Source organism: Tauraco erythrolophus, chromosome 16, assembly GCF_009769465.1.
Source record: "Tauraco erythrolophus isolate bTauEry1 chromosome 16, bTauEry1.pri, whole genome shotgun sequence".
NCBI lineage: Eukaryota > Metazoa > Chordata > Aves > Musophagiformes > Musophagidae > Tauraco > Tauraco erythrolophus.
In genome coordinates this window covers 11,693,153-11,709,195 of record NC_141480.1, presented here as the reverse complement: position 1 = coordinate 11,709,195, position 16,043 = coordinate 11,693,153, and the positions used below count along the sequence as shown (strand labels likewise).

The 16,043-nt window shown below is 52.8% G+C and overlaps 2 protein-coding genes across 3 annotated transcripts in view; both read left to right on the top strand.

Annotated features, from left to right (window-relative positions):
• STK10 (serine/threonine kinase 10) overlaps positions 1-3,613 on the top strand; it is a 51,304-nt gene extending 47,691 nt beyond the window's left edge. The window contains exons 17-19 of the mRNA XM_086621582.1: positions 77-202; positions 478-591; positions 707-3,613. Of these exons, the coding sequence (XP_086477708.1) occupies positions 77-202; positions 478-591; positions 707-847 (381 nt within the window). The 3' untranslated portion in view covers positions 848-3,613. The remainder of the gene's footprint in view (positions 1-76; positions 203-477; positions 592-706) is intronic.
• Positions 3,614-9,809: 6,196 nt separating this feature from the next.
• SH3PXD2B (SH3 and PX domains 2B) overlaps positions 9,810-16,043 on the top strand; it is a 77,260-nt gene continuing 71,026 nt past the window's right edge. For both annotated transcript variants that reach the window (XM_086621548.1, XM_086621547.1), the window contains exon 1: positions 9,810-9,881. In XM_086621548.1, coding sequence (XP_086477674.1) covers positions 9,810-9,881 — 72 coding nt within the window. The remainder of the gene's footprint in view (positions 9,882-16,043) is intronic.

Below are 16,043 nucleotides of genomic sequence, written 5' to 3'. Positions count from 1 at the left end.
GCTGGCTGGTCTCTGAACCAGCCTCAGCGATCAGAGCAACGCCGCCTACACGGGCGTCTGCCTTTCTCTCTTCCAGTTTGCTCAGCAGGAAGAGAAGAGGCAAAAAGCAGAGCGGCTGCACCAGCAGCAGAAGCACGAGACTCAGATGAAAGACATGCAGGCGCAGTGTGAGAGCAACACCAATGAGCTCCAGCAGCTGCAGGTACCCGTTCTTTGTGGCTTGGCCTCTCAGAGCTGCCTGTGCACTGGTTCTGCTCCAGCACAGGGAGCATGGCGTAAGAATTGACTGCAGAGGACTGTCAGTGAACTAGAACTGATGTCTCCTTGCTCTGCCTTGAGAGGTTTTTGTGGCCGTGTCTAAACGTGCTCTGGATCTCAGAGCTCTGGATGCCTCTGGCTGAAGCAAGTCCTGTTTGATCACTAGATTTACAGTCCCAGCTGCTTTAATGGGTATTGTGGTTTGTGATCTGTGTTTAGAATGAGAAGTGTCACCTCTTGATTGAGCACGAAACCCAGAAGCTTAAGTCCCTGGATGAGAACCACAACCAGCACATGAAGGAGTGGCGGGACAAGCTGAGGCCACGGAAGAAGGTAGTGCCTCCTCAGCGTGAGCAGGATGTCCTGCTTGGCTGGTTGGAGGGAACAGTTGTCTGTAGCTCCAGTATATCTCAAATACATCTCTTATGTATGTTCCCTTCTGCTTAAGGCCCTGGAGGATGAGCTGAACCAGAAGAAGCGTGAACAGGAGATGTTCTTCAAGCTGAGTGAGGAGGCAGATGGACAGACCCCAGCATCCCCAACCAAACACGCCAAGTTTGTCCCGTTCAGCTCTGCAGAGAGCTCGTAACACCTCGCAGTTGGCAGGCCACTAGCTGGTACTTGCTGTGTCCTCCTGGACTGCAGATAGGCAACTTGGACTTGGAAGACCCTCTCAGCAGCCTCTTCTCACAACAGCACCCTCCTGTCCCCTCGCTCTGTCTGGGATAAACGTGGCCTCTGTCCTGCACTAGGGGACACTGACTGGAAGTATTGTTGGCTCTTCCAGGAGCTGGCCTGCTCAGCACAGCTCCAGGCTGGGAAGCTGGGCAGGACCCTTTCTGCGATCGTACTTGCACTGTTGGCTGTCTGCATCGCCTCTCGCGTGAGCCTGGTGCTCACCGGGATTGTCAGCTCAGCCTGAAGCAATAACTGCTCTGAACAGGAGAAACAGGTGGTGGCTCCTGCTCTCTGTACAGAGGTGGTCAGCCTCTCTCCACTGTGGCTGCTCCTCCTCCCAGTTCTCTGTAAGGACTAGTCTGGGGCAGAGCAGCTTTGCCATTGTCTTAGGCTAGCCTTGGCCCTGTGGCCCCCCAACACTTGCCTCAGATTTGTTTCTATCCACGGTGGCCCTTTGTTCTCAAAGGAGAGACAGTGATAGGGAATTTTTTCTTCCTTTGAGGAGAGGAGGTTGGGTTTTTTCTATCCTCTTCCTCCTCATGCAGACTGTGCAGAAAGGGGACCAGCTGGACGTCCTTCCAAAGATGCTTCTGGTTCTTCATTTGCCATGATTGCTGGCACCACACTCCCTCTGGCACCTAGGTAACACTGTCTTATCAGAGACTGGACTATAGCATAATAAACTGTTCAGCTGGCTGCAGGCTTTTGTCTCTTAAAGAAGTGTATGTGCATGTGCAGGGGGGGAGGTTTGTAATGGTGTTCAGTCCTGTGGTGACACTGTGAGGTATCAGTCACAGTCATGTGCCTTCAGGTAAGGACAAGTGAGGGGCCAAAGGGTGTTATTGCCAGAACTCTCAAGATCACACATGCTTGAGATTTTTTTTAAGTGATTATATATGTGTGGGCCATGTGGGTCAGCCAGCGTGGCCACTCTGCAGTCAGAGTTATGGGCTGCGAAGCATCATTTGGAAGGAAGAAAGTAGTCTTGAGGCAAGGGATGCAAGGGAAGAGGAGATGTGAAGACAGGTCATGGTGGCTTGTTACTCTCAGCATTGCTTTCTCCACTGATGTCTCATGTGCTTAGGATATTCCACAGTTTCTTGTATGATTCTCATGGCTTTCAGCTTAGAGTCCTGCTGCAGAGCGGCAGAGCAGCTGCAGGTCCAGCCCTCTGTCCTTTCTGCTCTGTGGCAGTGTGCCTCGGTTGTGCTGCCTTCCTCCACCTGCACAAGGCAGTGCTTGGCTGAGCTGCTGGGTAGGACCCAGAGCACAGACCTTGGTATGGGGGACAGAGACCTCACCAGGCCGCACCTTCTTCTTTACACAACCAAAAGGTGTAAGGTAGCACTTAAGTTTTTGTCTCTGTTGATCTCTGGACATTATTGTTTTAAGCCTGCTTCCCCAGAAAGAAAAAGATGTCTCTGCTAAAAAAAAAAAAAAAAAAAAAAGTATGTATTTTAAAGTCTCCTGTGTTGATTTAGAGACATACTGGCATTTCAAGAAAAGGTGGTAATGTGATGCGCTACTCTTCTAGGTGCCAGGAGTGCACTTCTAGGTGAAGGAGTCAGCTGCCAGGTCTTTAACACCTCTTTTATCTGTGGAGTGCATTTACATTTACTACGCCTTTAGAGTTCATAATACATTATCTATAAGCTTCTTGTAAACTAGCAAGACTACATCTATTTGGGCCATTCCAAGTTGCTCCTGAATCCACACCATCGATGTCTTTACTAATGAATATGGCCTGGGTGGACATCTTAAGGGCTGGGACCCTTTGCAAGCAGGCTGCATAGCAGCTTTCCAGTAACTGACCTGTCCTCCTAGGAAGGCTGCCTCTCCCAACTCCAGAAGCATTGACTATGCTTTTCAAATATGATAGCGCCAGGTTGGGAGCTGATGGAAAATGAATGAATGGAGGGGGTTGTTCCTGATCATTGTGCTGGTTTGAGCCTTTTAATTGCATTAGAAATGTGTGCTGGCAGCCCCAGCTTGGGGTCATGCTGAACATATTCTATGAAATGGTTGTTGTTGCAGAAATCAGTACCCAGTGCCTGTCCTTTCTAATGTTAAATGTGACTTGCAGAAGAATCTCCTGCTGCTTGCTGTTCATAACATACCTCCTCCAACTGAAGGACTGCTTTGCCTCTTTGGTTGCTGCCTTGCACCAGCCCAGGGCGCATCAGCTCTCTCTAGATATTGTGCAGTCATAAGGAAAGAGACTATTTCTGGGGGCTTTCAAAGAGCTGATGCGATGCCCCCATGGTAAATCGGTTGTCCCTTTCTCCAGTCCAGCTTAGTTGCACCCTGGAGCATAGTTTTGCTTTTGCTGATGGAGGGTGGGAATGGTGTTGTCCCCTGCCCTTTCCCTATTCTCTGTTCCCTTGCCGATGTGCTGGGGCTCTAGCACCATGTCCCTCTCCTAGAAGAGGGCAGGGGAGCACATCTTCAGATTGTCATGTTTACAGGATGGTTATTTTTTTTCCCCCCTTTCAAAAGAGGATGTTTTGTTGTTTCCTCTTCAGAAGTAACCACAAATAAACTCAACTTATTTTTGAGGGGGGATGGGATGCCATTTTTTAAAATGTGGCTTTGAATAAAAAGGTTTTTTTAATATTTTGTAAAATGCCTTTAGTGGGGCCACCACTGTGATGTAAAGACCCTTCTAATAAAGTAACACACTCAGAAACCTGGGCAAGTGTCTGATTTCCTGCGTGATCACCAGCTGTGGCCTCAGACCAGCTTTGCTTCTAGACTGGGATTCACTGACTTACAGAAACCTCCAGAGCCAGTTCTGCCGTGTGAACCTTGCAAGGCTGAACTTCCAGTTCTTCAAAACAGAGCTCGTTGCTTCAGAAGCACTTCTGCTGCGCGCTGCAGCTCAGCACGTCTTTGCTAAGAAGGTGGAACTGGTAGACCCAAGCGCAGCAGCCGCTGTCTCGATGGCTTCCTTGTGTGTGAAGATGGTGCTCGGCTGACCCTGCTTGGTGAAGAGGGAGTATTGCATCCTGGCGTCTGAAGAGTGCACACCATGTATGCATGGCTTTTCCTTCCTGATTTGTATTAGCTTGTCTGGCCGTAACAAGATACCAGTCAAATGCCTCAGCTCCCTTGCTTTTTTTTAGGACAAGTAGGTCCTAGGGATGCCCCCCTGTCTCCTCCCACTCCGCCCTCAGCTGAGGAGCACTTGGATCATAGATATGTGTTACAAGGCCAAGATACAGATTACATCTTCTCCTGTCAGGGCAGGCGGAGACCTCTGCTTGCTCCCCTGGCCTGCTCCGAAAAGCTCTCACCACCTCTGTAACTAAGCACAGGGCCTATGTGGTCTCCATTTTGCACTTGGAGATTTTTACCTGCCCATTTAGTTATGATTTCTTTCATCAAGCTGCCCTACACCAAGCAGGGACACACACACACTGTGCAAGGGCAGCTTTGACACGAGCCCCAGGATTTGGTAGAGTTTTCCCAGTGTTTTTTTGAAGGTTGCTCCAGAGCCTGCCAACTTCTGCCTTGAGTTTCATGTGTGAAATTATCTTGCTACCTTGTCTGCCCTGGTGAGGTAACATTGCAGGCTCTGAGTTCAGATGGGAGGTGGTAAAAGGGAGGGAGCTGTTACTGTAAGTTGGTGGTTTTGAGGTTTGCATGAGCAGCCCTGTGGTGACAGGACAAGAGCAGAGCATGAAGGTGCCCATCTCTTTGCTCCATGAGAGAGTAAGGAATGAAGTAGTTGAGGACACATAATTAGACATCTTCTTTGTTCACATGTACCAGGACTGCACCATCTCCTGGGACACACTGGTCAAAAATGGCCTCACTTAATGTGTCCCAGTGAAGCAGAGGATCTCATGGGAGTATCTTCATTTGCATGTCCTTAGCGCAGTGCCTGAGGGGAGCTTCAACCATGAGGATACTTATATTTATAAATATATGGAAAATACTGTATATTCCAGAAATAACCATTATCTACCATCCTGCCCTGGTGTAATGCTGAAAACAGAGCAAAAGTAAAAATCTTTCTTAATTTTTAAAAGTAGAAATGACAAGTTGCTGGTGCTGCAGCAGCTGTAGCATTCTTGGCTCTCCTCATTACCTGCTCTGTGCCGGGCTCTGAGCTGCCCAGAGGCTTTTGCAGCATTTGTGCTCTGATGGGGACAGTGAAACTCTCTGGGGGAAGAAAAAGCAGAGCAGGCAGGAACAGTCATGGAGTTGGGGCAAGTGCCTAACCTGCCTTCCTCCTCTTGCTGCGTTGGCTCTCCCTCCCTCACTGCAGGAGGGCAGTGGCAGGCAAGCACTGCTCTAGGCATGTCCTTCAAAAGTCACCTGCACCCTGTTGAACCAAACACTGTTACATGTTCTCCTGCTGCTCTGGGCACTGGTTTAATTCTCCGGATGCCGAACTACCAAGGGCTTGAGCAAGCCAAGCCTCTCCAGATGGGGTTTGTTGTTGTCATCCCTCTCCTGGGTGGGATGGGGCTGGGTGGCAGGGACACATTGCCCTGGCACCCCACCTGCCCTCACAGGCACCTACTGGGACTTCCCTGAGACTGGTTTCCAGGCTTGCAAGGGATGCTGTTTGTTCTTCTTTCTCTCGTTCACTAGATGGCATGCACACTGAACCAGTGGCTTGGAGCCCTGCACAAGCACAGAGCTGGAGCTGAGCCGTCCCCTTCCACTGAAACATTTGCTCGCTCTTTCTTTTAGATTCATCTTTCCCTATGGCACACCTTTCACTGGATCTCTGCTTCTCATCAGTGCTTCAGTGTTTTATCTCCCTCTCCAGCATTGTCCTCAGGAGTTTTTTGGGGTTCCCCTGCCCACTGGCACACGTGTGCCAGGACAGCCTCCCCCTCTTCGAGGCCTGAGCATCCCCTCCACGCGGTCTGCTTGTCCCTGCTGCCGTAGCTCTGTGCAGGAGGGGTGCAATCTGCTGCCAGGCTGACTGTGATGAGTGTTATCCACACCACTCAGCTAAAACCAGCAATACTGGGGTCAAAGCAGTGGAAAATCATTCCTGGTGGTGGCTGAGAATCAGTGCACTCCAGCCCTGGTAATACGATGGGTAAGCACTGCTCTGTGGGGCTCCAGCTGCAAAGATTTGCCCTCTCTCGTGATAGGAGCATCATTTTTGGCTAATCTTAGCGAGGGAGCTTGGGGAAGACAGATGCATTTGTCCTGTACACAGAGGAGGACCGGGAACATTTAACCACCTGGCACATGCTCTTCATTCTTAAATTAAAAAGCAAGCAGCAATAGTGGCCTCTCTGTGCCAGAAAGACTGCAGGCAGTGTTTCCTCTGCAGGTCAGGGCTGACAGTGGGTCACTGCTTGCTCATTCCATCTCCAACACCTGACAGACCTCAGGGATCGCCTGGCTGTGCCCAAACAGCTGGAGCCTGCTTACAGCCAAGTGGAAACCCATTTGCACGTCCGAGCTGACGGCTGGCTTTTCAGAAATCCTTTGCTCTTTTGCTTTAAATTGCTCAGCTGATCCTGACAAAAAGAAAGAAGAGTGTACGTGGGTCAAGGAGATCTTGACTCTTGAGTAGGTGGTGACCTCTGCTGTGTAGTTATTTTGTTTGGCTCAACAATACTTCAACCTTTGGTTAGGGCAGCAGGAGATGACGGGTTTATTCCAAAACTCTCCTCAGTTGCACCTGTACCCTTGTACCACCGAACCTCACTGTAGGGAGTGTTGCTGCCAGATCTCTGTTGCCGCTGCAGCCATATCACCAGAGGTGTGGGCCATGCACGGGCTTCCCAGGTCAATTACAAAACCCTTGTTTGAGCTCACTGAGCAAACACTTGGCAGTTTCCTTGATAAATGACCAAGGTGCAGCACCTCCTGAGCCAGGCTGTACATCTCTATGGCCAGCTCCCTGGGGTGCCTGCCTCCGGAAGCGATGGGGTCAGCATCCAAAGCCATGCTCTGCTCATCTCAACAGCTTTTGTCAGACTCATTAATTAAACACAGGAGCCATATTGCAGCATTAGCTGCGATTGTCTCCAACCTCTGCTTGTTCTCTGGTGCTCATAAGCTGTCAGGCTGCAGCCGGTGCCCAGTGCTGTCGGGGTCCAGGAGCAATAGAGTCATTTCAGCACATTACGATGCTGTGGGAGCAATGCCGATGCTTAAGTGCTTCCGATTGATTTTGTGCGGTCGCTTGGCTCCCTGCCAGTGTTCGTAGGTCTGAAATGGGCAGAACTTGTGTCCCGCCCTCTCCTCAAATCCACATCTGGCTCTGTGCTGAAGTGACAGCCTGAAGATAGGATTTCTGTCCCCTTGAGTATGTGGCCAGTATGAGATTACAAGCACAAGTAGGGAGAAGACTCCTTTTTGGAGTCATCTCATTGATTTCCCTGCTTGTTCTCACTCTTTGCTTCTGCTGCTGGTCCTTACCATGCTGGCTATCAGAGCAGCTCTCCCACCCTGGTGTGCTGTGCAGGGTCCTGCATGCTGGGGGTGTTGCAGCTGGTGGCAGCTGGGACTCCAGCTGTTCATCAACTGCTTGCCCGGCACTCCTTGCTGTCCTACACCATCGCTGTCTACTGCAGTTATCGTTGCTTCTAAGCTAGACCAGACAAATCTGACAAGAAAACACAGTTTAGCCTTTTCGTGGGTGCTGCACCTATAGGTCAAAGTGCTCTTTGGGTTGCATGTTGTCCCGTTGCTCTTCCCAGCTGGGTTTTTTAATTATTATTTTTTTACCGCAGATTGATCCTAGGGTTTGTGGGTAGTGAGTCCAAAATGTCTGGATGGTGGACTTTGTGTTGCTGTACAGATAGACTGGGCAGCAAATGGCTGTGTTTTTCTCAGTGTAAAAGGGATGTAGCACTCCTGTAAAACCAAATTACCAGACTGCATCTGACGAGCTCTGCATACACGGGACCAACGTTCAGGCACAGTCACCCTCTCCCCGAGTGCCTGGCAGCCCTGCGGTCACTGCTAGCTAGAGCAAACTAGCACCCGAGGCAAATGGGATGGCTGCTGCTGTAGCATTGGTAACTCAGTTGCCTTACCTAATTCCCCTCACTTTGCAATGTAACATCTATTGCATTCTGTTCAGTGTGTTTCTGTGCTTCTTGTTGTGGTCTGCATATGCAGTTACCTGCTTCTGTTGTCCCTGCTGCCCCCTTCCCTGGCCTTTCAATCCTCAGCTCTTCAGGTTACATCCTCCTCTGTGTTGCTCTGTTGCAGTGTGCTTAGCTGCTCTCTACCTTGGTTTCTCCTTTCAGTGTATGAAGACCGGTAATTGTTTCATTCCTCTGTTAATCCCCCTTTCTCTAATGTTCTGCAACTCCTCAGTGTACGTTTCTTCTCTTACCAACATGACGCACAACTGCTTTGGATGTTTTCCTGACATGCTTTGGAAGATTCATGCATCTTTCAGGGCTTTTAAAACCAGTAAAACTGTCTGAGCCTGGGCATCCACACAACATCCAAAGCTGCAGTTCTACTGCCTGTTGTTGCTCTGCGAGGCTTTGGCTCTTGACTAACACTTCAAGGTCCAGCTCCACTGTCCCTCATAAGTGTCAGGGCTTTTCTGGTGGGAAAAGGAAGGAAAGGCTCTTGGGGCCTCTCTGTGGCCTCCTGCCCACCTACCTGCACGTAGGTCTGGCTGAGGAGTGACAGCATGGCCAGGGCAGGGAGGGCAGCAATGTGCAGCTGGTCCACAAGTGAATGAGCCCTGTGGTGGCATGCCAGCAGGCATCAGGGAGGTCACTGGTGGCGTGGTGTCCCCTTCGGATAACCTGGCATCCTTTCTGCAGCCGTCTCTGCAGGGGCAACTGTGGTCTTGGGCTTAGGTGAGGGGGAGGAGGATGATGAGCCCTTTGGGAGGGCAAGGGGGGCAATGAAGTCGTGGCAACCTGCCTGTGCCTCCATTAATTCTCTGGGGTGATTGTAGCAAAGTTAACAGTATAAAAAGGAACCACATTTAAGGAGCTGCTAAGGAATGAGATGAGTTTATGATTAAATTAAAATCATATGAAAGCTAATGACCTGCCAGTGCGAGCCTTGGGTAACTTTCTAATGTAATTAAAAGCCCAACGGGGAAGAGAGCTGTGGTTATGCCACGTGTTGAGGAGCTGCTGGGAAGACTGAGGTCGTGGGTGGTGCTGATGTGGAGAAGTGCCCAGTTGCTGCCTTCTCTCCTCTGCTGCGTCGAGGGCAGAGGTGGGCACGAAGCGTGGCACGAGGGGGTGGGCTGCCAGGGAGAAGCGACGGGGTGCGGTGCGGTGGCTCAGCTCCCAGCTCCCAAACGTATGCGGGTTGTCCTGGAGAAGGCAGTTCTGATTTCACTGCACCAACAGCCAACGAACCACTTTTTTCTGCTCAATTCATTTCTCAGATCCTTTGGGGATGCGGCTGTCGGTAACGAAGTCAGTACTGCCTTGGTGGCCGTTGTTATGGGACAAGGGAGAAGAATCAGAACCTGATTATGGAGCCCACACACAGGCTCACCGTGCCGGGCAAGCCCGGACCTCCCGACCCCGCAGCCGCCTCCCCGCGATGTGCAAACAGCCAGCAGCCCCCCTCCGAAAAACTCTGCCCTCCGCAGAGACACAGCCGAGTTGTCTTCCCCGCTCCATCTCCGGGCGGGGAACCGCGGGGCGCCGTTCCCCCGGGCAGCGGCCGCGCGTGGGGCGGGCGGCGCCGGTCGCCCCTTTAAGCGGGCGGCGGTGGGGCCGCCCCGCCGGCCGGGATAGGCCGGGGCGGGCCGGGGCCGCCTCCCGCCCTCGGCAGCGGGCGGGCGGCTCGGCGGGGCCCGGCGCGGCGCTGCAGGCTCCGGTCCCGGCTGCGAGCGCCAGTGCCTCCCCCAGCGCCGCCGCCGCTCCCCTCTTCGCCGCTGGCGCCGGGCTGCGAGGGGCAGAGGCATGCCCAGGCGGAGCATCGCGGAGGTGAAGGTGCTGGACGTGCAGAAGCGGCGCATCCCCAACAAGCACTATGTGAGTGGCTCGGCTCGGCGCGGCTCGGCGCGGGGCGCTCCGCTTCCCTCCGCCGCGCCCGGCCCTGGGCAAACAAAGGCTGCCCCGGCGGCGGCCGCGGAGCCCCGGCCCCGGGACAGGCGGGAGGAGGAGGGCAGCGCTGCCGCGTTTGTCGCTCCCACCCCGGCGTCTCCCGTGGCGGCCACCGGGGAAAGGCGCTGCCGCTTCCCTCCAGCCCCCCGCTATGCGGGAGGCGGGCAGGGACATCGCCGCGCTGGGTCACCCTGTGCGGGCCCTCCGCGGGGACGCGCCGGGACGTGCCCGTGAGTAGCTGCGGGCGGGATTTTGCTGGAGGGGCTCCCAGGGCAGCAGGCTCCGGCAGGAGGAGGGGGCAGCACCAGAGGTGTCTCCGCTTCCGTGAGGGAGTGGTGTTTGGCAGAGGGGCTCTGAGACCTGTTGGCCGCAGAGCCCCGGTGCAAAGGACCACCTGGTGTCTCCTTTCCGCACCTGGGACGGTGCCACCGTCCCTGCGGGGGTGTTCCCTCGTGTCGCCTGCACCCCTTCTGCGTGAGCTGCCCCGGGAGCGCATTCCTGCATGCTCCGAGGCATCTTCCAAACTGTCGTGGGTTTGTCTGTTTTGAAAGGATTGTTTTTTTCTTTTTTTTTTTTTTTTTTTATTACTTAAACTTTGGTGTGCTTCCAGGCACCCGTGGAGACCTTGTGGGTGAATCCTGGCAGCAACTGTAAAACAAAGATCAAAATGTTCTCCCTGCCTCGTTTGCCTTAGGCTGAGGTGACCCAGTGACACACTGTTTGTGGCACGTTTGGGTTGCAAGGATGTAGTGTTCACTCTGGCTCAAGCATGTCGTGTTGGTGGAGCTGAGCAGCCTGAGCTCCTGGGAGATCAGGGGCTTCTCTAGGTTAACCTGGCTGGTTTGTGGCAGTGAGCAACAGTTGGAGGAAAGCAGAGGGCAGGTCAGCTCTAGCCAGGATGGAGGGGAGGATAAAGGAGGCTGTAAATGTGGTGTTGCTGCTGCCGCCCAATACCTTATCACCTCTTCTTCCTCTCCTGCCTGACCCGGGGCTTTATCAGCCCTGGCTGAGCCTGGCCCCAGCTCCAGATGTGCCCCCTGCTTCCTGCTGTGTCCATCCCAGACTTACTCATCGTAGCTGGGTTATGCATCCGATCTGGAGGAGCATGTACGTGAGGAGGTTTGCTGAGCTGCGTGCACTTCTGTTTGTCTTGGCGGATGTGTTGCACCGCTGTCAGGTTCCATAACGGGGCTTGGACAGGGTTGCCTGCAGCTGCTCCTTCACCCTCCTTTTTGGGCCTTCTTGTTCCCTTGCTGGGGCTGGGGGCTCCTCACACCCATCCAGACCTGCGTGCCCACGGCAGGGACATGCACCCCAATCGCTGGACATGGTCTGTTTTGGGCACTGTCCCTGCTCACCCTCTGCCCGCAGGAGTGGGGAGGGTGGAGTTGGGCATAGCACAAATAATCTCTGTGAGGCTGGAAAACTGGGACAGAGGTGTTTTCTCAAGAGAGAGATGTACGGCAGAGCAGCTGGGTGGGTGCACCAGAGCAGAAGCTCCCAGGGCAGTGGGAGAAGGTGGCTGCGCACAGCTCATGACAGCCAGCTGTGCAGCCAGGCTGCTCTGCTGCCTGCTCCCTCCTCAGCTGGCGGCTCGAGTCCTCTGCCTCTTTCTTCCCTTTCCCCGTACTTGTCTTGGACCGAAACCCGGCAGCGTGAGCCAGCGCAGCCCACAGCGGGGCTGAACCCAGGGAGGGGCAGGCAGCTTGCAAGCAGCAGCCTCCCTGGGGCAGTACTGGAGTGAATGGGAGTACTCATCTCGTTTGAGGAAATTGATAGGAACTAGGCAGATTCACAAAGCCAGTTAATTATATGGAATTGAACCCTTCTTTTCTTTTTTTTTTTTTCCTCCTTCTGCAAGGGGAAGGAGAGGAGGGGCAGCAAATCACGGCTGAGTCATCTTACCTTAGACTGTATCTGCTGGCATGCTGCAAATCCAAGTCAACCACAAAGTGTACGTGTTAAACCTTTGCTCTCTGGCTTCTCATTGCTGAGCATAAATGTGTTCTCCATCCCTTGGGGCAGCCGCTCGCTATCCCCAGGGAGGCTGGAGAAGCACGCCGGCTTTTCCTCCTGTTGCCTCTGTGCTGGCCTGACCGGCGAGTGACCCGTACCGCTCTGGCTCGGCCTCCTCTCTGCGTCGGCGAAAGGCTTTTCTTTGCCGGACAAAGGTGCAGTTGTGTTGGCTGTAGTGAGGCCACAGCAGAAAGCTGTGGATTCCAGTTTCCCAGAAAAGTGAGATCAAACCAGTGCTTCAAAGTCCTCATTGACACCCATGGTGGGGAGGGGCTGTGGGAAAGGCCAGCTCTATTCAGGCTGGCGTGGTTCGCCCATCACCTTGGTAAATGATACAAAAAGAGTTGTGTTGCCTGGCACAAAAACTTGGGCTTTTTTGCAGCTCTGATTTGAAGCAGGAGGCACAATGTTCCCCCAAACTGTGGGGCTCGGGCTGAGCAAGGATGCAGCAAGGTGCTGGGTAGGGTTTGGGTAGCCAGGTCCCGGCTCGAACGTGTGCTGAACCGAGTGTCGGGGTTTATCTGGGGACCCCAACACAGCCCCGTGCCAGCCGACGCTGGCTCAAATCCTGGTGCAAGAGTGTCAGTGCAGTGTGCTGCTGTCTTGCTGCTTCTCACAGTGTGTCTGGTGACGTGCTCCCCTGGAAGCTTATGCTGGGACAACACTGTGCTTGTCCCATTTCCTTACCCTGGTGACAGCCCAGTACCTGACCTGAGGTCAGGAGGAGCTGGGTGAGTTGTTCAAAGAAAGTCCAGGTGTCTTTAAAGCCATTTGGGGGACAGGGAGAATGGGAATGGCCTCTTGGTTGCTTTTCTCCCCGGTGAGGTGTTAAAGCCTTTGGTGGGCCCTGCAATGAGCGCTGCTGGCGGGGGTCAGGCGAAGCATGTGGTCCCCTCGCCTTCTGCCCCGCAGTCAGCCGTGTGCTCCTGCAAGGCTCTTGCTGCCATGGTGTTGGCATGGTGCGAGATCAACACGTCTGTTCCCGCACAGTGCTCATGCACATGGAAGGGCCGAGAGGGGAAGGATAACCGAGCTTCATGCCCTGAGTGACAGGGCCTTGAATTTGCTCTGCCGGCTGTGAAACTGTATCACGCTGTGTTGTGGTGGCACCTCTCCTGGGCTGCTGACTCCGGCTGCTTCACCACTTGTGCCGCTTGTGTCTTTACGCTTTTTTTCATGGGCAGTACCTGGAAGGTAGCGAGAAATGGTCCTTTTGCAGGTGATTGTTGCAGGATGCACTGCTCTGGTCCTGTCGAGAGAGAACGGCTGAGCTCGGGATCTCGGCAGCACGTCATCCAAGTGAAGAAGGGGACTCTCGTCCTTCAGGCAGTGGCTGGAGGGTCACCCTGCAGAGACAGTTCCCACACAATCCTATGTCAGGTGATTACAGCTTGTGCCAGTCAGGGACACAGCCAGCAAGGGCTCCAGGGCCATACTACAAATCCGAAAAGGCAAAGTCCAAGAGCAAAGTTTAAAATAATCATTCTGGGTGATGGAGTAGCAGACTGTCATTTCTATGGTCTGGCCAAGTCTCAAATTCTGATAAATGAATGTTTATACAGAAAAGACCCAAAACAAAGCCATAGTTGACACAGGCTGAATTTTCCTTTAAAGGACTTCACGCAGGATCTTTTTATAGTTTTGTGTTTGTTATTCTCTAGTAGAAGCCCTAAAATAAAGCTTTTCCCTACTAAATCCAGATTTTGGTTGGTTTTTTGCCCTTAGGCAAGCTTCAGCACCTTTAGTTCTAATACGGCTGCAATTTGTGTGTGTTCTATGTCTTAATAACAATGCCATTGAATTGCATCTTCATTTCTACAATCCCATCCACCAAGAACATTTCCGTGGTTCATATGGTTTTAAATGGTTGCTCTAGAGCACAAACCAAAATTATATCTATACGTCCGACAGGAAAGAGAGCAGCATGCTGTTTGGTTGTGTTAGTTTGTTGGGAAACCTGGACTATGCTCTTGCAGGACTTCCTTTCCCAGCCTTACATACCGCTTTGAAAAAAGGAAATTTAAACAAAGTGTGCAGTGTACGTTTATTTTGCAAGCTCAGTTAACAAGATTGCAAACTTTAAACACGGAGAATACCCATGCATATTAAACCACCTTGTTTGTGGCAGCTGCCTTGCGAAAGTAATTAACAGTGCGTGTTGGAATCTGGTGCCTAGTTGATAGCATCTATAGATATTTTAAAACAAGTTCGATGAAAACCACATTCAGAAAGTCAATGTGTTATGTTTTCGATGTGGAATTTGTAACATGATGGTAGGTGTCTTCTCTGCTCCTGTTCCGTGTAGCGATGAGGCCATTCATGGTTTCATTCGTTGTCCTGCTCAACCTCATTGCTTATCTGGAACTGATTGTGGAATGTTCAGAGAAGAGTGCTTGAATGGCAAGAGGACAAGAACTGCTAATCTACAGATTCAGTGTTTCTTCAGTGCCTTATATGCATAGAGCAGAAGATGTCTCCTGAAGAACGCGTCCCCCATGGACCTGTGTGTCATGGTCCCCTGGTCCTGACTTGCCCAGCTGAAGCTGAGCTCTGTGGGGACCTGGCACAGGATCACCTTGTACAGCTGTGTTATTCTGCCATTGTGAATCATACTGGTGGCTTGGCTTAAAAAGGGCATTAGGGAATGACTGCCCCTGTGCTACGCTCTCTGGGGAGGGTGACCGTGCTCTTGGTATGGTGGGAATGTCCTGTGGGGAACCGAAGGAGCTGGGTGCGTTTAGACCAAGGGAGCAGGAGGTTAAAATGAATAGTGTGAAATCTATGCAGGGGCTGTTAACTAAACTAGGAATGAAAGGGAGCAAAAGCAAAACCAGGATGTATGAAGCAAGGCTGAACCCAGGAAGCTGGAGTCTCTGCCACGGCGAGGAGTTTCTGAGCATCGGTGACCTCGAGAGGTTTGAGGCTTTCTCAGCATCCTTAGTGGTGTTTTGCTGCTGTATCCTGTGGTTCTGCTGTATCTCATCCCCTTTCCTGTTATCTGGCCAATGCTCTCTGGCTCGAGGCAGGCCACAGGCAGGGCATTTGGAGCCCATAGCTGGTAGAAATTTGGACCCGTCCTCACGCCTGGCCCTGGTGCGCTGCACAGCGTTACAGAGCCGAACAATCCTTCCTTCCCCGTCACCTCTCAAGGAGTTGGGACTGAAGGGAGCACTGTGAGCTTTGTGGGTGAAAACCAACACTTGAACGCAAACTCTCCTTTGTTTTTCTTCCCCAGTCATGTTACTTAACGCTGTTGAAAACCTTGAATGTCGCAGTTCAGTGGAAGGGCCAAATCCTGCCTGACACATGGCCACTGAGCTGGATGCAGCTCCGTGTGGAAAGCTGGTGCTTGTACTCCATTCCAGCAGCGAACTTCAGCACCGGGGCCATCCATTGCCTCTGCCTGTTTGGAGGTCTGGTGACCTCAATCCCTCGCAGCTTTGCTTTGGAGGGTATCTCTATCTTCCGGCCGTTTCACGGAGCAGAGGGAAGTAGGAAACAAATGAATCCATCTGTTTGATCTTCAGCGTGACTCAGAGCAAACAAGCGGGTGCATATGTTGTACGAGTGAGGGGTCTGTGCTGCAGCTGAGTGGGGCTCGGTGGGTTGTCCTTGGGGTCCCCGTGCTTGGCATAACCCCGTGTGCGTGCGCTTTCCGTGCTGGCAGCTTTGGCTGTGTGCTCAGGCAGCACTGTGCCCTGGCCAGCTGTACAACTGTGGAGTGGGAAGAGCTGCCGCTCGCTGGGGTTTCAGGGAGGGCACAGTCACAGTTGAGGGGATGAATCGGAGCCAGGGGAGGTGGCTGCTTTGTAGTCCTGGGCGCGTGGGCAGGTTGGCCCGGGCTGTTTGCCGTGGTGATGAGGATATGCCGGTCCTCATGCTGCCTGTATCCCCGTTACCCAGCTCCTCACTGCAGCTCTGACTTGTTGCTTCTGCCTCTCTCCTCTGCCAGACCAGAGGGACCGTGGCAGCATCCCTGGTGCCCTGCAGTTACCACTAGCATCGCTTCTCTGTGCCTTCCCCAGTGCCATCTGAACTAGCATGACCCTTCTTCCAGCTCGCCCTGTCCACAGA